Source organism: Falco rusticolus, chromosome 6, assembly GCF_015220075.1.
Source record: "Falco rusticolus isolate bFalRus1 chromosome 6, bFalRus1.pri, whole genome shotgun sequence".
NCBI lineage: Eukaryota > Metazoa > Chordata > Aves > Falconiformes > Falconidae > Falco > Falco rusticolus.
Window position 1 is genome coordinate 39,108,863 of NC_051192.1, and position 25,063 is coordinate 39,133,925.

General features: G+C 42.0%; 1 protein-coding gene across 6 annotated transcripts in view; it reads left to right on the forward strand.

The window, feature by feature from the left end:
- Positions 1-25,063, forward strand: part of ARFGEF3 (ARFGEF family member 3) — a 96,874-nt gene that overhangs the window by 52,513 nt on the left and 19,298 nt on the right. For all 6 annotated transcript variants that reach the window (XM_037391757.1, XM_037391758.1, XM_037391759.1 and 3 more), the window contains 14 exons: positions 4,773-4,939; positions 7,865-8,030; positions 9,429-9,536; positions 9,790-10,005; positions 10,262-10,372; positions 11,746-11,896; positions 12,924-13,238; positions 14,773-14,906; positions 16,436-16,581; positions 18,147-18,326; positions 18,707-18,851; positions 19,963-20,085; positions 22,375-22,478; positions 24,037-24,181. In XM_037391757.1, the coding sequence (XP_037247654.1) occupies positions 4,773-4,939; positions 7,865-8,030; positions 9,429-9,536; positions 9,790-10,005; positions 10,262-10,372; positions 11,746-11,896; positions 12,924-13,238; positions 14,773-14,906; positions 16,436-16,581; positions 18,147-18,326; positions 18,707-18,851; positions 19,963-20,085; positions 22,375-22,478; positions 24,037-24,181 (2,211 nt within the window). The remainder of the gene's footprint in view (positions 1-4,772; positions 4,940-7,864; positions 8,031-9,428; positions 9,537-9,789; positions 10,006-10,261; positions 10,373-11,745; positions 11,897-12,923; positions 13,239-14,772; positions 14,907-16,435; positions 16,582-18,146; positions 18,327-18,706; positions 18,852-19,962; positions 20,086-22,374; positions 22,479-24,036; positions 24,182-25,063) is intronic.

Genomic DNA, 25,063 nt, shown 5'->3' on the forward strand with positions numbered 1-25,063 from the left:
GATTTCATCTTCAGAGAACATACCCAGAATAAGGAGGTTTGTGCTTTACAAAGCACATTCCTCCACAGCAGCACACTTCATCCAGTGCAAAGCAAATTGAGTATGCAGGCACTGATTCAAAGGAAGGTCAATCCATTGACTCTTAACAGGCTCTGGATTACATCCTCAGTCAATAGAGAAAACTAAATTTTCTGTAGTACGATACCTCTTCACAGGTTTGTGAAGATCCGTTGAAAAGATTTGCATGTGCTGTCCTTAAAGGGAGGCTGGGTTGCCCCTTAGCATGAAAGGGGTGTGGGGCGGACCATCACCTGTTTTGAAAGAGATTTAAGTAGTAGCTTAGTACAATACTGCATTACTATTAGTAATGCCAGCCTCACAAGGAAAATGGTAAAAATTCCATGGCAGAAAGCTCTTGGAAGGATTAAGAAAAGAGGAGCATCTCCCTTCTTCACTCTTCTGTTTCTCTTAATACTGCCATCTATCATGACAGGAAATGCCAAGCTCAAAGCCCAGGCCAAGTGAAAAATAAAGATCTTACCTTTTAAGAGATTAAATACCTGCAGTTCTTTCAGGCTTAGAACCTTTGGGATCCTGACTTGGTCAATCAAACAAGAAAACACTGTGCAAAGGCTAGTTTGTCCTGTTGACAGTATATTTTAAATGTTTATATATATATATATATATATATATTAGAAGCGTGTCTTTTTTTCTGACAGTGGCCGAAGTGGAAATGTTTGTTAAAATATATTTCTTTGTGTCTTTAACTTAATTCACCATAATTGCCTTTCCTGTTGCTCCTCTCCTAATCATTGCTTCATTCATTTGTGCTGTCACACACACATTAAACTCATACAGAGTCAGAAGGGATGCCTCCCATCATCACAGAGCATAATTTAGATATAAAGCTGGGTAACTTAGCTGATCTTTGTGATACCCTCGTTTAAATGCTGTCCAAATAAGCCCTAATTCATGGTAGATGACATTCTTAAGATACGTTGTCCATGTTATATCACAGGAAGGGTGTACTTAAAGGGGACATTAACATTAATTTCATTCCTAATTGAGGTGCTCAAAAGCATCCTTTCTGTCACAAGGATTTATTTTTCCTGAAACAGAGTGATCTTGAGGTTATGCTAAAAGACCAAGACTGGAACTCTAGCTCAAACTTCTGTGCACCTGTTCCGTTGTGCATGAATGGGTATACCACTTGTTTTCTCTTTTTTCTGTCAAATCCCTTTAAAACATTTTAAAGCATTGGAAAGGGTAGACTTAGCAGGCCTCTAGATTTTAAGGATAAAAGCAGCTTTTGTTGTCTTTCAGTATGACTAATGCAGTGAGAAAGATGGAATAATACACTCCATTTCTGCATTAAGTCCATAATTTATGGTTTGTACTTCCCTCTTAAACAGATACCTAGTCTTGGACTTAGGCTGTTGAGACAGACCCTTCATTTTGCTAAGGAAGCCACCTCCATGGTTAAACCTGTGCATGAAAATGTGCACCATGTTTCCAGTCTGATTTGGTGAAGTATTCTTAGAAGATGCCACTCAGGAATCATGGGAAAATATAGTAGCAGGTTACTGTATTAAATTTGCTCAGAAGAGGTATCCTGGTGTTTTCATAGAGCTGTGGCTGTTACAGAGTTGTAATTTTACGCTCTCACAAGATCTGTGCAGTTCACGTTTCATTTGGGCACCTGGAATGAGACTCAGTCCAGCTGAAACAGTCCCTTAACTTGTACCTTGGATCTTAAGCAAAAGTCCATCAGTCCTGAGGTGAGGGCTTGTGTTACTGTGAGAGATGGGTGAGTCTGAAGACCTGTAGAGGGAGATTTACTAAAGTTGAACCACATGTCTGTGAGTAGGCACTCCCCCTGAGGAGCTGCTGACACTCCAGTCTGGTCTGCCTCTATCGTCAGTGTTTGAGTTCTTACTTCAGGACTCCTTCGCTAACAGCAGCAATTCAGGGCTCAAATTAGGTGATGAAGTTAGAGGAACCGGTCCTATTCGTTGTATGTACAACAGCTAGTCATTTATAATTCCTGAAGAATACATTAGGAAATTTGAGTATTAGTTAAGATGTTGAGGAAAGAGACAGGTGCAGTTCTGAGACCAGCCAGTACAAAACAGTATTTTTGTGTTTGAGAGACCCTATTTAACTGATTTGTTTCATTTTTCAATTTTTCTTACATTTTGGGGGAAAAATACATTTGCTACAGTTTAGTAGTCTTTCCTACAGGCTAAATAATACTGTACTATTATTATGTTCTCATAGGATTGAAAAGCAATGAAAGGAGGTAGGAATCTGAGGCACTGGTAGGGGAGTATAAGCATAGAAAAAATGAAGTCGTGAAATTAAGATTTGGAAGTCAATTGGTTAAAAGCCTTCATAATCTACAGTTTTCATCTTTCCACAGAAGGTTCCTCCTTGTTGCTAAATAAAAGCAATGCCAAAAAATTCCTTAGGGACACTGAAGTGTGGTGTCTATCTTAAAAAATACTGGATTATCTAAAAATTCTCCACATTATCTTGGCTTGCAGAAAACATTGTCTGCATTTTTTCAGAACCAACTTTTACCTGGGCGATTTGAATGTACTGCAGTCTCTGTTAAGAGTCTTCTGACCTCATTGTTTATTATAGCTGGCAGGTCTTTGTAATTAAAATTGATGATCAGTATTCTCTTAATTCAGACATAACTTATTCTGGTCAACTTCAGTGTCAAGGCATTAGTTCTAAAAATGGTGTGCCATTGTGTGAATAATTGTAGGAAACATTTTTAGCAGCTCTTTTCAGTTTTGATTCCGTAGCTTTTATTGGCAAGGTTTTTATGTTGGGAAGCATCATTGCAAGTTTACTCATAAGCTAATCGGCTGCTTTTGAGAACTCTGCATCTCTTAAATGCACTTGTTTATTTTCCTGTATTTTAGAGGAAATTAGGGACCATTTTTCCCAAACACTTTCTGGTGCTCAGATACATACCCACTATGTAGTAGCCACTTTATGTGCAGTTAGACACCTTCCTTTTTAATTGCAGTCTTGTGTAGGAGGTTGCACAATTTTTAAAATATTCTAATGCAAAATAAAGTGGGCTTTTTTTTTTCTTTTACTACCTCTCTTCCCTGAGGTTTTTGTTACTCCAGAAGATTCTAGTCCCTGAGGTACATATTTAAGAGAGATAAGACATCAAATCAATATATTCTAGCTACATCAATATCATGATCCTCCATCCAGCAAAGTGTTAAGATGCATCTTTGCCTTCAGTGATGACGGAGTCACTGGAGCTACTCACAGGCTACTTCCAAGCACAGGGTTGCAGTTTTGGTACTAGGTAGAGATTCTCTACCCCAAGCACATGCCAACCCATGTGGGTATGGTTTGTGGCCAGCCCTATCACCCCTCTTCCACAAAGGTTGCTCCCTTGAACAGCTATTCATTTTTTAGACCCACCCTGGAACAGTTACTGTCTTTCTAAATCCGCCCTCAAACAGTTACTCACCTTATCCACGCCCCCAAAGTGACGACAGTGGAAAGTCCGAGAAGGCAGCAGCACAGAGCTTTCAAACTCTCACGAGGCAAGAAAAACATTTGCTTCTTTTCTGTGTGTGGATTATTTTTTTTTTTTTAATGTTAATGGTTTGTTGTATTTTGTCTAAGAAGAGGTATGAGCTTTATGGTGGGAGGAATGTATTCACAGTAAACCACTGCAGCGGTTAACGAATTACACAGCTTTGCTTCATCATGTAACTAACCTTGGAAGCTGTTTTTTGTTTCATTTCAAATGTTCCTCTAGGATAAAGCTTACTCCTTAATCTTCTCTAATTGACGTTACATGAATGGATTTCACAGTTGATGTGAAAACCATGAAATATTGTGGGTCATGTGGGGGGGTATCTAATATTTCCGGTTTTTTCATGGCTCAAACTACAGGTCATGGGGATTCAATTAGGTATTGCTCATGCTTGATTTATGTTTTTCTACCAGTAGGTCAGCTAACTCAAAGGAAAATGTATGTGCCATCCATCCTACCTGGGAAGAAGGGATTGTGCCACTGGGCATGGTTGCAGGCTGTCATTTCATACAAATAGTGTTTTCAGGAGTACTGAGCACTTACAGGTGGCTTGTGGGGCTGATAGAGCTGCAGGTGCTCAGCTATTCAGAAAGCAGGTCTTGTATGAATTAAGTGGGGCTTGGAGTTGTAACGAATTCCAGCCAGCTTGGCCCCAAATATTTGTCCACATACCTCTAGGCCATGGAGAGAATGATGATTACAGCCTGATCCAACAAGGTGCTGAGCACTCCAGTCCCCATCCAACAACTCAGACAGGACAGATTTACTGGGGGTTAAAAGAGCTGTCACCCTCATTAGCACCATTTGGTGCAATATATGCTCAGTTAAGTACACAGGCTTTGCCTCCGCTGCTTCCCACCTCACCTTTCCAGTTAGCATTGCACGTGTATCCTGCCCTGTGCTTTGTACTGGCAGTCGTCCCAACGAGTGCTGGTGCTCCTTGTGTATTTCACATTGAGCATGTTGCTTTGCTGGACTGTGACTGGAGTGTTCAGTTTGCCTTGCAGCACTGCATTCTAGATGGACTACTTATTTTTCTGTTTCCTATTCTAGCGCATTTAGTAGAGTAATTTTTACTGATGACTCATTAACTATTCTAGCAATCTGTTCCTGCTGAAATGCTAGGGTTAGTTTCTGATATGTTTTTTTTTCCAGGCAAAATCTGTGTAAAATGTGAGAGCTCACATGGTGTTTTTGTTAGGTATGATGTACTCACCAGGATTTGAGGGAAACCTAAATTTCAGCTTCCAGACTCTGATGAATGCAGACAGTCTCTACATGGTCTCACATTATACTCTGCTGCTCAACCTAAAATTGGCCAACTCGGATTACTACAGGAAGAAGCCTGCCCAAGCTCCTGTGTTGCTGGTGAGTTGGGGAATATGGGAAAACTATTTAGAAAAGAAATTTTACTTCCTTTCACATAAACCGGTCCACACATAAAGCCTTCAGGCTGCTTGCTAAGTAGTGAAATAATAATTGCAAATGAAGCGTTCTCCAAGCTGCTTCTGAATCTTGCATGCTGAATGTCATGCATCTGAATTACACAGCTTCTCTGTAATTTTGGAGGGGGATGAATGCTGCTTGCTGATTATCACTGAAGTAGCGGTCTTTAGATGGATACTCTATCTTCAGAACAGATCTTCATTAGCATGATGTGATATAGCAAGTATTGTTTGTGCATGTTATCAAGGGACATACCTTCATCTTGCAACTACTTTTGAGCATAGTGACAAATTTCTTGCTTAATACTTGATTTGTATTTACGCAGATGAAGACATGAGATGTTAGAGTGAAAAATAATTAGGTTTTAGTAATATGAACTGATGATTTCTGTAGCACCTGGGATTTCTCAGCTTCTTGGGCTTTTAAAAAATTGTTTTGAAGGCTGTAGGAGTTACGAAACATAGATCTATGTTTTTCAACTAAGTTGTCCAAGAGAAGTTGCTTCAGAGTTTTCCTAAAAATAAAATCCCTCAATGATATACAGAACAAAAAAATGAAAAACAAGTTTGTCAAGATGTACCATTATTGCTGAGTTTCCCATGTAAGAGAACATATATTCTAGAAGACCTCAAAACAAGTGGCTTTTAACATCATCGGCAGTTCTGGTATGTTCTTCAGCAGCTGCAAGAGCAAATCTGTGACTCAGAAACTTCTCTAGGGGCAGCACTGTGTGCAGCAGTGCTGAGCATGACCTAAGTATTGTTGAAAATAGTTCAGATATCTAACTGCACGCCAGTTCATCTGTGGTGACTGCTCGTTGCAGAAAGGCACGATTGCTGGACAGCCAGCATTAGGTGCCACAACTTCTTTTTATTGCGCACAAATGAAGGATACAGAGAAGGGGGAGTTACTGGATGCTGCCTTTGCTTCAGTCTTTATTGCCAAGGCCAGTCCTCAAAGCGTCCCAGACCCTGGAAGCAAGAGACGAAGACTGGAGAAAGGAAGACTTTCCCTTGGTTGAGGAGGATCATGTTAGAAATCACTTAAACTTCACACCCACAAATCCACGGGCCCCGACAGCACGTACCCCCGAGTGCTGAGGGAGCTGGCAGATGCTATTGCCAAGCCACTCTCCGTCATCTCTGAAAGGTCATGGAGGACAGGAGAGGTGCCCGAGGACTGGAGGAAAGCCAACATCACTCCAGTCTTCAAGAAGGGCAAGAAGGAGGACCCAGGAAACTCCAGGCTGGTCAGCCTCACCTCGATGGAACAGCTCATCCTGGAGGTCATCTCAAAGCATGTGGAGGAAAAGGCGGTTATCAGGAGCAGTAAGCATGGGTTCGCCAAGGGGAAGTCATGCCTGACCGACCTGATAGCCTTCTGTGATGGATTGACAGTAGTGGACGTTCTCTACCTTGACCTCAGCAAGGCTTTTGACACTGTCTCCCAGTGTCCTCATAGTTAAGCTCAGGCAGTGTGGGTTAGATGGGTGGACAGTGATGTGGACTGAGAACTGGCTGAATGGCAGAGCTCAGAGGGTTGTGATCCATGGCACAGAGTCAGGCTGGAGGCCTGTAGCCAGTGGTGTTCCCCAGGGGTCAGTGCTGGGTCCAGTCATGTCCAACTTACTCATCAGAGCCCTGGATGAAGGGACACAGGGTACCCTCAGCAGGTTTGCTGGTGATACAGAACTGGCAGGAGTGGCTGATACACCAGCAGGCTGTGCTGCCATCCAGCGAGACCTGGGCAGGCTGGAGAGTTGGGTGGAGAGGAACCCAATGAAGTTCAGTGAAGGCAAGTGGAGGGTCCTGCACCTGGGGAGGAACAACCCCCTACACCAGTACTGGCTGGGGGCTGACCTGCTGGAAGGCAGCTCTGTGGAGAAGGACCTGGGAGTCCTGGTGGACACAGCAAGTTGCCCATGAGCCATCAGTGTGTCCTGGTGGCCAAGAAAGCCACTGGGATCCTGGGGTGCATTAGGAGAAGCATGGCCAGCAAGTCGAGGGAGGTTGGCCTCCCCCTCTACTCTGCCCTGGTGAGGCCACATCTGGAGTGCTGTGTCCAGTTCTGGGCTCCCCAGTCCAAAAGAAACAGGGAACTACTGGAGAGGGTCCAGCGGAGAGCTGCACAGATGATGAGGGGACTGGAGCATCTCCCTTTTGAGGAAAGGCTGAGGGAGCTGGGCCTGTTGAGCCTGGAGAAGACTGAGAGGGGACCTTATCAATGCACAGAAGTATCTTAACGCCGAGCATCATGAGGATGGGACCAGACTCTTTTCAGTGCTGTCCGGTGACAGGACAAGGGGCAGCAGGCACAAACTGAAACACAAGAAGTTCCACCTGAATATGAGGAAGAACTTTTCCTTGAGGGTGACAGAGCACTGGAACAGGCTGCGCAGAGAGGCTGTGGAGTCTCCTTCTCTGGAGACATTCAAAACCCACCTGGATGCGACTCTGTGCAACCTCTCTAGGTGAACCTGCTTTGGCAGGGGGTTGGACTAGATGATCTCCAGGGGTGCCTTCCAGGCCTGACCATTCTGTGATACTGTGAATTGAGAATCCCACCCCTACCTTGAGGAAATAGTGAGAGATCAGCATGTACCTTTGTCACTGTACAAGAACTGTCATGATTTGCATCTTGCATGAGCTGCAGTAAGAGAAGGGAAAGCTCCTTATTCGTGTCATTCTCTACTATAGATACACATTGTGATCCTTAGTTAATTCTTATTTTTGCATAACTTCATTTCTACTCCTGCAGCCCCGTACGCTCAGGAGTAGATCTAGGGGCTGAAACTCATGCTATGGGGCTTACTTTTGTCTTACATCTGGCTTTGATGGTTCTCTGCAGAAGGAGTTCATGAAGCAGGTGCAGTCCAGTGGAGTGTTGATGGTATTTTCCCAGGCCTGGGTTGAAGAACTGTACCACCAGGTACTAGAAAGGAACATGCTGGGGGAATCTGGATACTGGGGGAGCCCTGAAGAGCACAGCCTTCCACTTATCACCATGCTGACAGGTCAGTACAGGCTAGGCTAACTTCCAAAGGTGTCTAAACCAAGCTACAATAATACACTGCTTCAGTGCATTATGCAACACACGGTGTTTCACGAAATTACCAGTAGAGGAGGACTTAATGAAATGTAGTTGGCAGGTACTTAAGTGTTTGTTTTGGGTCAGGCAGAAAGCTTTAGAAGCGTGGGTTTAACAACAGACTGTCCCTGGAATACAGGGAGAATAAGTTTGTTCACTGTTAGCTTCAGTTCTGGTAGACTTGGTACCTGTTTATGATAAGCAGTAAGGCTGCTGTTTCCTTGATGTCACAGCAAAGCTATTTCAGTGTGCCTGTGGTGCTATACAAATATAAGTAGTGGTGTCTGATCCTGGAAGCATTCCACAGATGGGGCTCCCCTTAGCTCAGATTTGTGCTGTGCCAGGTATATGCCAAATGGCACCAGAGAGAAGCTGAACACTGAGGCACCTCTAACAAATGCTTAAAAACAATCCTTGGCTTCATTTGAGGGGAAAAAAATCAAACTGTATCAGCTGAAAGGCAGCAGGAGGTCTTGATATTGTATTGATATAAAACGCACTATCTGCTTGAACGTGTATACTGTATGACTACAAAGAGGTAATTAAAAAAGTGCATGCGGGGAGAACACTGGCTTCAGCTGAGCTATTAACTGGTAATCAAAAGGCACTGCTCTGAAAGTTTTTTGCTAATTATATTGAGCTCGGTGTTGCTTTTAGCTATTGAGCTGGGAAGCTGAAAGAAACACTTTGGGAAAATAGTAGCCATAAAGTAGGCGGAGAAGAGGCAGGCAGACAGGGGCTGCTAGAAGGGAAATCAACCTGATGTCCCTAACATTAAACTCTATGAGAAGCTGGTCATTTGTTGTGTTGGAGAAAGGCTTGTATTTCTTTTCTTGAGATTGAACCTATATAGGTCTACTAAATACCACCTCTAGGACATAGGATCCCAGTGCATCTTGAGGACTAAGACTGAGGTCTGGAAACATCTAGATACAGGATTTAGCAAGATTTGAAAGGTTATACTAAGAAATATGGAAGTTTAAGGGTGTGGGAAGTTCTGAACTCTTAAGAAATACCATGAAATCTTTGCTGAGAGTTCTGTTGACCATACAGCTTTGGGGCAGGGAGGGGTGGGGGACTTTTGAGAGTGGGATATTCCCCCTCTTCAAGAAAACATTGGTTATACTGGGCAAAGCATAAGATGCCACAGCTCATGTTTATGCCAAGGTTTCAGAAGGCTGCCAGAAAAGAGCAGCTGAAAAGCATACCTGAGAAGTCAGGAGTGCTACTACTTACTTGAACAACAAGCCTGTGGAAGATGCTTTCCTTGTATCATCCGTGTGTCAAATAGTAAGTAATCTGTTGGGTTTTAATGTTCTGGCAGATATCGATGGCTTGGGAAGCAGCGCAATTGGTGGCCAATTGATGGCATCTGCTTCAGCTCAATCTCCTCTTTCCCAAAACCGGAAGACAGATGATTCTGTTGTTGCAGGTACTACGACTGTACTACAAGCGTAACTGTATCTACCAGCAGTGGGTTGCTATATACTGTAAGCATATTCAGATAAGTTGTGGTTTAGAACAACAGTTTAAGCATTGAGGGAAGTATATCAGTACATCCTACATGTGAGTTGGTAGTTCGCCGTGCAGAGGACAAAATATGACTTGGTTTTTTACCACTGATGATAGAACTGTTGTTGTGTCGTTTTTCAGTAGTAGTAGTAGTAATACATTTCTCACTCCAGGAGTTGCTTTTGCCCGATACCTTTTAATCGGCTGTTGGAAGAACTTGATTGATACCTTGTCCACGCCACTGACTGGCCGCATGGCAGGCAGCTCCAAGGGACTGGCCTTCATCTTGGGAGCAGAAGGAGCCAAGGAGCAGAACCAAAAGGAGAAGGATTCCATCTGCGTGAGCCTGGATGGACTGAGGAGGGCAGCCAGACTGAGCTGTGCTCTAGGTACTGCTATGTAGGATGTCATGGCAGACTTATCAAATAGGATGGTAACTTTCCTTGAAGGAACTGGGGAGAGAGAAAAGCAGTATCCTGTTCCAGTCTTGAACAGGAACCTGGAATGCAGGACTCCCCATAGAATGCACCTCCCCTACAGCACAGACATATCCAGCCAACTTTCCTTGACACAACCTGTTGCTGAGATTGCATGGGATTGGGGAGGGAATGCTGGTTGAACAGTAATTGTAGTGGTGTTTTACAGGAGTTGCTGCTAACTGTGCATCAGCTCTTGCCCAAATGGCTGCTGCCTCCTGTGTCCAAGAAGAGAAAGAGGAAAAAGAAATCCAAGAGCCTAGTGATACTATAGCTCAAGGTAACTATGTGATTATATTACCTACCTTATTTCACGTTGCCTGCAAAGATGCAACTGGAAAGTACCTTGCTACACATAGAAGGACGGAGAGGAATGCCACTACTGTGCCCCGGTCACTTCTAGGCATATGGGATGTATGTCTAGAGACTTCAGTACGTGTCCTGCTGTCCTAGGTTCTTAACGTTATGTCATACTAATTTCAGTTCCATATCAAATATAATCAGTGGAATAACAAATAAGCCAACAGCATTTTTGAAATATGCTTTTTTTAAGTCTTGTGATACTAGAACTAGATGGCATGAGGGAATCATTTTTTTGGGTGGTGTTGGTTGGTAATATAAACTGAGTTTGTGTCCCTCTCCCTGTCTTTTGTGTACATCTTTGGTTGTCTTTTTTCATCATCAGATATTTAAAACTATTTCTAAATCACATTAGATGAAGTTGGAATAAAAAAAAATGATACAACATAAAAAGTTTGCATCTCTATACCACTACTTCAAACCCAGTGGAAATCAGTGAAGTCAGCTGCTGTCTCCAATGACTGTTTGGAGAAGCACATAAAATTCCTCTGATGACATCTGATTTCTAATGGCAAGAAGCCCATAATAAAACACCGTGTTGCAGAAATGACCCTGCTTGGCACTTAAATTTGGTGTCTCAGTAGACAAAACAAAACGGAACAGGCCTGAGCACAAACTAGCTTTTGACCGCTCTGCTAGATGAGACTGAAGCTAGTTGGCCAGGCCACACTGAAGCAAAGAGGAGGTGGTAGCGGTGGCTAAAGGCCAACAGATCTGTTCTGTGAAAGCTTGCAAAGCTTCAACATTTGTTTCCACTTAAAACCTAAGCTTTTCAGAGATTCTCAGGAAAAAGAATGAGGTCCAAATGCTTGAAGTTCAGATCAGGATTAGTTTTGCTTTGACAAGAGTATCCATTAACAAAAGCTCTTTGGTGAAACTCTTGTATGGACATAGATGTGAAATCCACAAACTCTTTTTTTTTCTTTCTGTAGTGAAAGAGATTTTGCTAAAAATAAATAAATATCCAGCAGCCAGCTCCAAAGAGAGAGATGTACTATCACTGGCAATCTGCATCTGTTCTGTGGGCAACAAGATTTGAATTTGGGGGTGGAGGCTGTCAATCTGGCATTGATTTTTTTTCATGCATATCAGATCAATCAAAAGGGATTTTAGTTTTAAAACTGCCTTATGTTTATTAGGAATAAATGGGTTTGTGTGATTAGTTTTTTGTCTAAAATCCACATGCTTATAACTTTTAGACTATATGTTTGTCATTGCCCTATATACAAACCAACGTTTGTTTAAAAAGCTGGAGAAGCTAATGCTGTTTTTTATTTATTTTTCATGCTGCAGTGAAACAGAAAGTGGAGCAGAAACTGGAGCAGATGGGGAAGGTGCAGGGAGTCTGCCTGCACACTGCTCATGTTCTGTGTATGGATGCAGTTCTTAATGTCGGCCTGGAGATGGGAAGCCACAATCAGGACTGTTGGCCTCATGTGTTCAGGTACTCACCAGCTTTCCCAAAAGAAACAGAATTTACGCCATGTTGTCTGGAAGTCGGGGACTGAGAAAAAGAACCTTACTTATTCTGGGAGTGTTCTGTATAAACAGTGTCAGGGTGAGTTCACTGCCAGTATCTGTAGGAGAAGAGACAGTGCTGTTTTCGACTGCTATTCAGAGGCAAAATTAATGCTTAGAAACTTCAAAGTTACCAGAAGACTGTGTCAGACCCAGGAACCTAAAATGGGTTTTTCAGGCACCACCACTAAACTATTTGCTATCTAGGCACATGGGAGACCAAAGGGTGTAAGAAGACAGGTTATCTATGGGTAGTCTGAGAGCTTAGAGATTGTCTGTTTACAGTTTGAGGAAAATGTTCTGTGCATTCAAAGAGGGTTCCCTGTGGAGAGTCGGCCAAGTCACGACAATCACACCAATATGGCTACGTGCCGTGCTCACTTTATTAAACAAACAGGTCATATTTATAACTTAAACCGACCGCTCACCTGACTTTACACACGGGTGATTGGATAAAAGTCTCTGGGCCACGTGGGGGTCCGTGTCGCTGACTGGTGGGCATGCTGCAGGTGCCTGATCAGAGTGTGCTGATTTTGCGGTTCCCAGGGCTTGCGCTGCACCTGGCTTCTTGTTTGTGCATAGCTTGTTTTCCTTCTCCCACTGCTTGTTCCCAGGACTATTTAAAACTGCTCTGCAACTTCAACTAACAGGCCTGGGTTGTCCAACCCAGACAATGGTAACATATGACCTCGGGCCTTTAAAAATCCCTCTACATGCATTGTATCTGGTTCAGACGTAGAAATCGATGCCCGTGAATTGGCAGTGGGTTTCCGTGCAAGCTGGCTTCTCACAGTGATGGGGCTGTGAGGCGGCTGAGAGCTGTACTTGCACTATCCTTCTGACTCGCTTCCGAAGTGCAGACCCAAGCATTTTTTCAGTGACTCTGGTGATTAGTGGGGGGAGGAGTTGTTGTTTTGGGGGTTTTATTAATCTTTTGCTTCTCCTGTTCTCAGGGTGTGCGAGTACATCAGCACGCTGGAGCACACCCACTTCAGTGATGGTGCTCCCCAGCCCTCCCTTACCATCACCAAGTCACAGCAGGCATCTGGAGGGCTGCACCCAGACTCTGAGCCTGGGGAATCCCCCCAGGCGCTGACCTCTGAGCAGGAGACCAGCCTCAGCAGCAATCCTGTCATTCAGCCGGTTTCTATCCAGGAACTCATCAAGGAGAGCAGTAAGGGCAGAGCTTTTGACTTCCGTGGGGGCAGCCTGCTGTGTGGGACCAGTGCTGCCAAGGCTGTTCTCACGCTCTCCACGCAAGCTGACAGGTAAAAGCATTGTAGTCAGGAACCGGAATCCTTGTTCCCAAAACATGACCAAAATGGACCTTTTGTGGTACAGTGTCACCTGATCTTTGTCCATTGCAGCTGCTTGTTTCAGTTGAGTTTCACAAGAGCTGTGTGTGCATCACAACCAGCAGTTCCTAAAAGACCTGAGTTTCTGCATCTCTGCAGTACTTGTCCTGCTGGTACTGGCTGAGTATGTCTGTGCACAACAGTGAATATGCCAAGTAAATCAAATGTATCCTGAGAGGGGTGGATTTGTTGCTTGCATATAAATTAATCTGTTGACAAAATAAGTGGGTGTCTTCTCGTGAGGTACTGAGTGACAAGAACAGTGTCAATTAGAAAGCAGCTGCTTCTGTCAGGACTGTGTGGACAGCTTGTCAGCCTGCCCCAGCATGTCCGGAGGAGGAAGGGCTACCAAGCATGATCACAGAATGGCTAGGTTAAATGTCCCTATAACAGTCCAGTCTGCAGACTATGTTGCAGACTTTCTCACTATTTCTGTTACTCTTTTGGCAGCCCAGGCTAGAATTGAAAATTTCCTGCGTTTGCATGCTTCTAATAACCTTTTTTCTCCAGCTGACATTTTACGTTCTTAATCTCTGCTCATAAGAGGGTGGTAAGTTCAGAGGAAAAAGTAACGCATACTGACACTGCCTGTAGGAATTTGACTGTGCGTGGAAAGTACCTTTTATTCAGAAACATCACAATACAACTTGGTTCTGAGGATTGGAGAATAGCAGTACCGTAATTTTAATGATGCGGGTCTGATTTCTGCACTTTCAGTTCAGTGCAGGCATTAGTAGGACTTGATCCCCAGTCTTCTAGGACTATAGGAAGTTTTTCATGGAAAACAGTGTCAGAAAATCGTCTTTGTGTCAACTTATGGCTGCACCATGTGAAATTTCACTAATCTCTGCGGAAGCCACCTCCTGTGTAAGCATGTTTACTGGTTTAAGGGTGCAGATTTTAACTATTAAGAGCTTATTGCAGCTGAAAATAACAACTCTTGTTTATATTCCAAAATAGCAATTCAGGTACAGTAACTCTAGGTCTAAGACTTGAAGTAATTTGTTTTTTATGCAAGGGGCTGTAACTTCAGATGGCGCAAACTGGTGTAACTCTGAAGTCAATGAAGCTATCATGATCAGTGTTGCGGACTGGGCATATTCTCACTGTTTTTTGATTACTGTTTCACGAACTGCTTATAGCAATTAAGATACAGTAAATGAGGAAGTTTCCTTGAAAAAGTGAATTTTTGGTTGTAATACTGCAGTTGAACCTTGGAAGGGTTCTGGCTGGTCCTACAGCACCCTGCTTTCTACCCTCCAATTAATAAAGCTTCTGGATCAAAGTCTTTCTGTAGCATGTATAAATGAAGAAGTCCTCATTAGCTCAATGTGTCACCAAAGGCAACACATAGTAGCCATGTACAGATAAGGGGGTTTCTCCTACATAAGCTTTTAAGTCTGCATCTCATGAATTTTTCAATTAGATCCTGTTCTTTCACTCACAGGCTCTTTGAAGATGCTGCTGACAAGTTAAACCTGATGGCATTGGCAGGCTTCCTTTACCAGCTCAAGAAGGCTTCTCAGGCCCAGCTTTTCCATTCAGTCACAGATACAGTTGATTACTCCCTAGCAATGCCAGGTAAATTGCCTGAAGATCCCTTACAGAATTCTGTGTTTCATATACAACTGTATTGCTTACAGAAATTGCTTTGTATTCCTACAATTTTAATTTTTCCAATTGAAATTTCAAGGGGTAAATAAAACACAGCACGTAGTCTAGTAAGATCTTTTTCTGTAGGAGTGATTCAAAGTCTTTAGAAAATGTTGAGTGCTTTTTTTGGACAGGGACTGCATCCACACCTGCTATGAAACACTTCAGAGGACATTAATTTGGTTCTTGACTTTGGGGTGTGTTAGTTATCCACAGGTATTTACTCACAGCTCCATTTTAGAGCCTGATCCAGTTAGGGAACTCGGGTGAATGTAGACGTAAGACGGTGGATTTAGGTTAGGCATTTGACAGTGGGATAACCTCAGAAGTGTTCAGGAAATGGGTGATAGCAAACAAAGCACACAAGTGAAGAACATTAAATGAAGCAGTGGGGTTTGTCTTGCTCTTCCCCAGCCAAGTGGAGCATATACCTTACAGTGCAGAGCCTCCAAATTGTCGTTTCCATCACTGTCTCAAATAGAGCAGGATTGGACCCAGAGGAATATATTCGACTGTGGCTGTAGAAGTTACATTAATCATACGGGTTTTGTTCTGTCCTGTAGCAGACATGGATTTTATCTGGTGTATGTCTCCAGTTCAATCAGTTTCGCCTCTGCTTGAAGCACTACTTGTCATTTTCTCCATGTAACACTCCAAGTTGTTCAGTTTTTGCTCTTGCTTGTCTCCAGGCCTCAACATTCATACTTTATTTTTAATATATAGTGAACTTCTTATCAGGTGCATAGTGTTCAATCAACAGTAGTTAGTTATAACGAAATTAAAATTAGGGTACAGCAATTAATTGAATTTTTGTAATATATATTAAAAGTGGTATACCCCCTGATTGCGTCTTTCATTAGAGATAAAGGCACCAGCATATTTTAAATGAGAGAATGAAGTGTCTTTCCAGATGTTGTAAGAGCAATGGAAGATGAATCCCTTTCAATAGGAGATAACAAGTATTACTGGCTGGGGAACAATAAAGTATTTTCTGACATTCTCTGCTTCATATCCTTTGCTTGATAAGAAATACAAAAGGACAAACCAAAACTAAATAATTTGCAGTTTATATTCTTTCCTGTAGATGTCACCAAAGGGTTTTGCAGCTGCTATTGTGGGTCTTAATTATTTAACTCCTTGCTTAATTTTTTTGCTTTACTTCTCCAAGCCCATCCCTTTAAAAAGTTTGCCAAAATAAGATCGCTTAAGAAAAATAAAATGTGTTTAACACATCGTTCTTAAAATTTGGGTCCATCTCCTGGTCTTCTACCTGTAGAGGCATAGGCTGTATTTTAGTTTGATTTATTTTTTTTCTTTTTTTTTTCTCCATCACCCTCCTTGCCTTCGCCCAGACAATACTAATAATTTCTAACCTGATTTATATTCCAATTTAGACATCTAGAGATGGAGGAGCAGCTGTTGTTAGCTTGCATTTATTTTCTTATACTTTCTTGTAGGTGAAGTAAAATCTACCCAGGACAGGAGAAGCGCACTTCACTTGTTCCGACTTGGTGATGCCATGCTCAGAATTGTAAGGAGTAAATCTCGCCCGTTGCTCCATCTCATGCGCTGCTGGAGCCTGGTGGCACCGCACCTTGTAGAGGTAGGAGTTGGGGAGAAAATGGGAATATGTGCAGGAGATAGCAAGGCTGCAAAAGCTGGAGAAGAGAGCTCCTAAAATGCGTATCAACCCTCAACATTGTCAAATCTGGTTACACTCCTGTTGGGTTATTGTATACACTGTCTCAATTATTGTGATACTGCCACTGAGGAGTGCACTTTTAAATAACTGAAATGGGCAGGTCCAGTGACAGCGTGTTGAATTTTTGCAATGTATTTCTTCTGTGGATGTGATGGATGTGATGGAAACCATCCTAAGAGGGTACAAGTAACTTCTCCATCTACCTATTTTCCCAGTCAAGGTCTGTGTCCTTGCAAGTTTTCCTATAAAAGGATACAGGCTCTCTTTTCCCACATAAAGCCAGCTCAACTGAGAGGATGGTGACATTTTTTCCTTTCCTTCTCCTTCCTTGTTACCCCTGGGCAGTGGCATGTCAGTAGCAGCACGTAATGAATTTCAGTCCTAACAAATGACCTTTCCTCAGCCAAACATTCAGTCTTACCTGCTGAAATGCTGGTGTCTTAACTTTTCGGAGTGTTTTGATTTGTATCGTTTGTATGAATAAACGTGCAGTACTTGCTTTCTTTCTGTTGGTGAGGTCATCTGCCCAAGTCTACTGGCAGCATGCTGCTTTGGAGTTTTGAGATGAGCTGTTCAGTAAATTGCCATAGCACTTAATTTCACTGACTCAAGAAATGGGTGGACTATATTACAACAGAGTTTAGACATTGGAGTCTCAGTGGAATCCCTCTAAGTGAAGTAGAAATAGCAGAGAATTATTTTATTGTATGCTTTAACAGCCCTTTATCTTGAAAACTAGTGTCTCGCTTGCCTTTAGATGCCTGAGACCGCTTCAAATGCTTTTCACATACTGAAAATTTCCAACTCTCTTAAGATCCCAAGCCAGTTTAAACTCAAGTACCTTCCATTTTTTTAGAATGCGGGGCTGGTCAGTCTATTTGGTTGACTTCAGTGCAGATGAAGGCATTACTGGGAAGAAGCAGCATCAGGGAAAGGACAGAATTTAGCAAAACCTGCATGGTTGTTCAAAACAGTAAATTTATATCCAGATTCACCGATGGTTTAATTTTTTTAATAGCTCTTCCAAAAGTGATGAGATCCTTCTCACTTTTAAGTTCCATAAATAGCCAAATAAAAACTGACATTTGGTCATGCATAGATAGGTATGGTGAATATATGCAGAAACTACCTTTTTAAAGGGAAAAACGGTCACATGGTAGAAACAAAAGACAACATTTCACACAATTTCTGCTCTGGGGGGTTTATTATTTATTTGTTTTTAGCTCTGCAGTTTTTGAATTGTCAGCAAACCTTCATGCATCTTTGGACTCCAAGCAACTCAGAGTCTCAGTCATCCGTTTCCATGGCAGTACTCTCCCATTTTCATTAGTGGGGTCCCTAGTCACATTAGTCATGAAGCCGTTTTTAGGCTTCAGCAACATAAAGTGCTTATCTCCTTTAAAAGTGTCTCACTAAAAGCAAACTTTTTGCTTGGACAAACTTTAATACTCCTCCTTTCTCTGCAGGCTGCCTGTCATAAGGAGAGGCACGTGTCTCGGAAGGCTGTCTCCTTCATCCATGACATCCTTACTGAAATGCTGACAGACTGGAATGAGCCTTCTCATTTTCACTTTAATGAAGCGCTTTTCCGCCCCTTTGAGCGTATCATGCAGCTAGAGCTGTGTGATGAGGATGTCCAAGACCAGGCAAGTTGGCCCTGATCACGGTGTCTGTATCTGGCCTCCCATGCCCAAAAGGTGGATGCTTTCCAGAGTGCACTTGGTCCACTCAAGAGTGTCTCCCAAGTTCCCTTCAAATGGTGCCTCTTAATCATCTTCAAGGAGTCGGGAAGGCTCTGCCTACCTAAGCCAGCATTGTGGCAAAGCACAAAGACAGTACAACTGGCTTTAGAACAATTAAATAGAACCTCTCTATTATCTAAAAGATAAAATCCTGAATTAGTCTAGACTGACGTATTGACATATGAGAATGTGTTTAAAGCCATCTTCATTCCTTCTGAAGGTCCATCTATATACCAGTTCTGGGGTTTGGTTTTATTTTTTAACCTCTCCTACACTGTCTGCAGGTGGTCACCTCTATAGGAGAGTTGGTGGAAATGTGTTCTACCCAGATCCAGTCAGGATGGAGACCCCTGTTCAGTGCTCTGGAAACAGTGCACAGCAGCAGCAAGTCAGAGGTTAAAGAGTACCTTGTAGGAGAATACTCTGTGGGTAAGGACTTATGTACTGACTGTCTCATGTGTGCTTTTGTTTCCCTGTCTTATTCCTTGGGGACATAATAACTAACTATAACTCCATTTAAACGCCCTACCTGAACAGTGGCACTTAGCAGCGGCACTGCGATACTTCAGGACTGTACTGAAGTATCTGGTTTATTAGTTGGGGTGGGAGGGAAAGCAGAGGTATTGTTCTGACTTTTTATCCTCTAGATTCTGGCAGATGAGTAGAATGAGAAAGAAATGCCTCAAACCTACTGAAATACTTTTGAGCAAAACAGGAGTGCAGGAGTGCTGAGCTTGGCTGGGCACTTGTTACTGTCCTGCTAGAGAAAGAAAAGCATACTGTGTACAACCACCGCATCTCATGTGGACTGTCTTTCTTAACTATGTGAAACCTATCACTCTTATAGATCAGGGTAACTTAGTGTGATACTCTAGGCAAGTGCTTGTCCAGGCACTTAATCAGAAGGCAGTAAATTTCTAGCACTTTTACAAGGCACGTTTGCTGTAAGAATAATTCTGCATCCCTCCTAGAGGTGTTTGCTTGTATGGAAACTGAGTAGTATGAGAAAGTCACTTAAAGCTGTGCTTTTGCCACACTAGAAGGTATTTTGAAATGTTACAGGTCACATGTAAGGGATATGGTTTCCTCCTAAATTTTGTCTTTCAGATCTGTTATGGTCAATGGCTAAATGCAAGTGTATACAGCTTTTGAAGACTGATAATCTGCTTAGGAAAAGCAAGGCTATTCTGTTACTGTACAGTCTGAATAGTTTTCCCACGTGACTGCTGTCATCTTGGCAGTTATCAAAAACTAAACCAGAAACCTCCTGAGCTGAAAAGCTCAAACCTGCTCTTACCATTTGGGCAGGCATCAGCTGACACTCTTCATAGATGTAAGGCAGAGGAGGGAGTCCGTATTTCTTCCTGTGAAGGGCTACCAGAGTTGCCTCTGGAGCAAGAGGAGGTTTTACTTCTAAGCTAATTTCTGTCTCTGCCCAGAACAGACGAGATTCTACAGATTCAGTTAAATTGCTGAAAAACTGTTGGAAAATTACCTTTATGGCGGATGGGGAAGAGTTCTCATCTTGTTATTTCCACAGGGAAACGCCAGGCTCCGGTGTTTGATGTCTTTGAAGCATTTCTAAACACAGACAGCATCCAGGTCTTTGCCAACGCTGCCACCAGTTATATTATGTGCCTTATGAAGTTTGTCAAAGGACTGGGTAAATATTTTCATTTTCTTATTATGCTATTAAGTCACGGTGTGTCAAACTTGATCCTGCAGAATAGGAGAATTCAGTCATGTAATACATAGTATGGTAATGAAGAGAAAGGCAGTCAAGAAATTGAGTCCAGAATACTTTAACAAAATAAAATCAAGACCAAGGGATTATTTCAGGAACATTTTTAATGGTATCAATTCTTCAAGTTATTGTAGCAGCAGAGATGCATCTCACTATTAAATGTCTGCTTCGTTTGATCTTAATTTTCATCAGGACTTGCTTATATTAATTTAAATAATGAAATAAATAATAATAAAAAACCCAACACCAAAACCCAGAATATTGCAGAAATGGGCTGGCACTGTGCAGTGACAGCATGGATTGTCTGCAACAGAACACGGTACGTTTTGCATTCGGTGGTCAAAGCCATATGGCTCCTTTCTAGCCTTGCCCACCGCAGCAGCAGTAGTTTGGCATATGCAGTGCTGAAAACCTGCTGAACCTTCAGTGAGATCATGAGCTTTGCAACTAACAACACTCTGTTCCCGTGGTTAGGTGTTCTTTGTTGTGTTACTGAGGGCAGCGGAGACTAGGCATGTCAAGTCAAGGTAACCCTGCAGAGTAGTTGTGGTGCTTCACCAGACTTCAGAACAAAAGTAAATGATGTTGGGTCATTCTGCCCCCATGTGTTCCCTGGCTTGCCTTGATCATTAGAATTTGACCCTTTTCACTGAACTGTAGCAATGACTTCTTTTTTTTTTCCCCTTACGTAAATTGCAAAACTTCTAATGAGTGGTAGAATGGGGCTTTTGTGTTTTATATGTGTATTAATGCACAGAGGTATCTAGGTCTGTAAGTGACGGGTTTAATTGAAGCACCTAACTGCAGCAGACCTAGTCTTTAACGTTAGCTCATCTTATTAAGCTGTTTCACCATTGATTTCAATGGGTGCAGAATTCAGCTTGTGGTGACAGACCAGAATTATAGTTATTACTACAAAAGAGAAAAAAAACTTGCATGGCCAGTACCAGTAGAGGGAACTCGTGTTCCTTCTGGAGAACTTAAAAGCCTGTCATATTTCTTTAGGTTTCTTGCTTTCATGAGATAAACTTATCTGCTTTATGGTCACATGTCAAAAAGCAAGATCTTTTTTTTTTGTATTAAAGGCAGTAGGACTTCTGTATAGTCTACTATACATATAGATACTTCAGTACTAGGCAATAACAAATATTTATGTGCATTTATGTGCATTTTAACATAAAACTAAAGGATTCAGACTTCACTGTCTGACTTAGCTGATCTCAATAGTAGACAAGACTTTAAAGTGCATTATGGAGGGAACAGTTAAGGGCATAGAAAAAGCAAATAAATGCAGTCAAAGGAGATAAAGTAGGATTTAATAAAAGGTATTAATATAATCTTGTGGGGTTTATGAGAGGAATAGCTTTTAAGACAATAAAATGTTAATGTATATAGGTATTGAGTAAAGCTTCAGATTTGGCTAAAAAGGAAAAATGGTTTTGAGCCAGATATTCTAGAATGGGCAGAACGTTGCCTGAGAGGGGAGGAGAACAGGCTGTGCAGACAGGGAAGATAGTGGAGTGAGTGGAGTTATCCAGGGAGGAGCTCTGCAACAGGATGCCTTGGAACTGACCTGCTTATTTAATACTCTTAGTGAAGCTGACCTAAAAGTAGGAGACTGCTCATGCCACAGAGTTAGTAATACCTGTCACACTGAGACACTAGAGCCTGAGGACATCTTACAGCTGAAACTATGAGACCTTGACATCTGAATTAGTAGAAGGAAATATTGTGGCACAAAACATAAAATGTTGTATTTAAGAAGTAAATAAACTAGAAGGAAAAACTTGTGGTAGAAGCATTTGCCAGGGCACTGGGGTGCAAATGAATAGAAAAAAATGAGTACATTAATTGAGTGAAGGGTGAATTTGAGCAAGTAATTCATACACTTGTGGAAAAAAGTGGGAGTCAATATGACAGATGACTATAAGGTATGATTATAAGAACTCCCAAAGGCTCTACTAAAGAGTTACTAAATAGGCATGTATCTATTAAAGCATTTATTCATATAAAAGTCCATGTATAAACTGTGACCAATATTACTCTGTTGTTTGTATGAGGGTCATCTGGTTGTCATCTAATAAGATCAAACAAAAGATGTTTTCTGGGTTCTGTTCAGACATTAGGGCACAACTGAATGAAAAAGGAAAACTAATGCTATGTTTGTTTGTCTTCTGTCCTTCCCAATGCTGCCTTTCCTGTCCGCAGGGGAAGTAGATTGTAAGGAGATGGGTGACTGTGTGCCAGGATTAGGATCTGCATCTACAGACTTGTGCCTTCCCGCGCTTGATTACCTCAGGAGATGTTCTCAGGTATAGTGGACAATCTTACACAGGTACTAAGCTGGCCTAGGAAACTGTTCCAAACTCTGGGCTATGCATCAATGGTTAGCTGGTTTGCATGAATACCACAGGATTTGTGGTAAGCCTGATGGTAATAACCTGCACTGCCAGAAGGAAAGTGTGATCTGAAGGAATCTTACACCTTCTAGGGCAGGTAATGGTGGAAAACTTGAGGAGGTAAAAACACTCAGACCCAAGGAGCATGTGGAAAGTGTGAATGTTCAAAACCTAGTAGTGACATATTCAAAGCTACATTCATTCTTATTTAAATAGTTACCATAAACAGTGTTGGGAATGGAGAACAAAAACCCCCGAGAATTCTCAGATCTGAAGAACAGCAACAGGTTACACCCTCTAAAACGCAGCAGCAGCTTATCTGTACCATGAAAACTTATCTGAAGCTCAGGGCAAATCTCTAACAATTAGAATGCTGGAATGCTGGCATGTTTCCTGTAATCTCCTTGCACACATTACGGATTATTATCCAGGGTTATTAGGATAGTTTTTGTCTGATTTTATAATGTTTGTATTTCTGTAGTACCTGGAGGTCTTTTTTTTGGACCCAGGCCATGTTTTTTCTGGGTACAATACAAACGTATAACAAAAGATATCACTGTAGCTGAAAGGACTTAATATCTAAATTCAGAGTAATGGGTGGATTCAGTACACAGGCTGAGAGGAGAAGGAAAGAATAAGGCAGCTCAGAATAATAAACAGCAGACATATCAAACTGTACTTGTGATCTTGTTCACCTAAAAAAATATAGTTGGATATCTGTGTGTATATCTAATGTATGTTCTATGTATGTGCTATGTGTATCACATCACTCTTCCTCATTCTTACAAACCCCAGTCCACAGTGAGGAAGAAATATTTTCTCCTCTTTTAAAGAAGCAGCCATTTTTATCTGGTTACACCTTTTAACTAGCCAGTAGAAGAAGAAGGATGTTAAAAATAAATCCTGTCTGTATATTGCAAATACATGGTTTAGAAAGGTCTGGTAAAATACTGGTAGCGTCCCAGCTATAGCACAATTCTGCAAAACTTGCATTTGTTATGTAATGGACAACCCAGGCAATGAAGCTCTGAAGTAAACCTGTACAGGTCCTTTTGTCAGTGTTTACTTACTCCTTCAGAGCTCCAAAATTTTCTGTGTACAGCCAGTGGAGCTTTTTAGGTCATAGGTGCAATCAGTAAGTAGTAACATTTGTCTTCAGAAATGAGGAGGGACCACACTCACTTCCCAAGACTGTGTTATTTAAATTGCTTTTCTCCCTCTCTTTCTCCCCCTGACACCCCTTACTTGTAAATGAACAGAAGACTTATGCCTCTAGTTGTTCTTCACTTACACTGTTGCGGAATGAACAGAACAGTTGCTGAGATTATGCTGCTTTTGTAGCTTTTATTTTATTTTACTTACCTATGTTGTATGTGATAGCTTTTACAAACTTTCCCATATATATTTATCTTTTCTTCTCTTTCTTCCCTCCCTGCCCTCCTCCCCACCCCCCTCCCCCTGCCTTCTCAAGTTGTTAGCCAAAATCTATAAAATGCCCTTGAAACCCATCTTCCTCAGTGGCCGGCTGGTTAACTTGCCCCGAAGAGTGCAGGAGCAGTCAGCCAGCAGTGAGGATGGCATTGAGTGCATCCTTTCTGATTTTGATGACGACACTGGTAAGTGCATTAAAAACAGTAAATGTGGAATCAATCAATTGCTTCTTCCACTTGTGACTGTAAATTAAATTGTCACTGCTGAAAGCAAAAAGGAAGGTAAAAACTTCATAGTTTATCATATCCCTGCTGTCTACCCACACTCGCATGCACACAGAACTTGAAAGTTCAGGTCATGTCACTTTCTTTACGTTAAAAGATACAGTTCGATAGAAGAAAAATACTGCCCCTCTCTTGAGACAAAATTATATTATTTTAATAGATAATATGTTCATTATCCTGATATGCATAATACAACGAGTTTGTATCTCTGAAAGCTAACACAAAAATACTTTCTGGACTACAGCTGAAGTAAAGTAGTGAAAACCTTTTAAGGTTTATATTGGCAGGTTTTCCTTTAACAGAAAAAATACCACTGTTGAGTAGGAGTTTAGAAAGATAAAGAATAATTGTTTAAATACGGTTCCAAACTTATGTTCTGTGGTCTGTTGAACTAAATGGTGTATTTCTATAGTCCATAGAAAGCACTATGACCTCCAGAAAAACCAGCAGCATTTGTCTCTTGATTATTTGTGTGGCTATGTGGGTTGTGGATTAATCAGGTGCTTGATGAACTAGATCTGTGCAGAGCCAAGCGGTACAGGAATGCAGCCTTACTGCTTCTGGACTAGTGATGGCCCTTCAAAGCAGTATAGATGCTTTTGAATATCTGAACTACTGAGCTGTTCTGACCTGGCCGCCTCTGTGAAGAGCCAGCTCCAACCAGGCAGAAAGCAGGCTGACTCCAGTGCCTTTCATTCACATGCCTCAACAGAATGACTTGTGGTACCTGATTTTATATAGGCTGTTCCATCACATGGGTTGTCCTGTTCCACTGCTACCCTG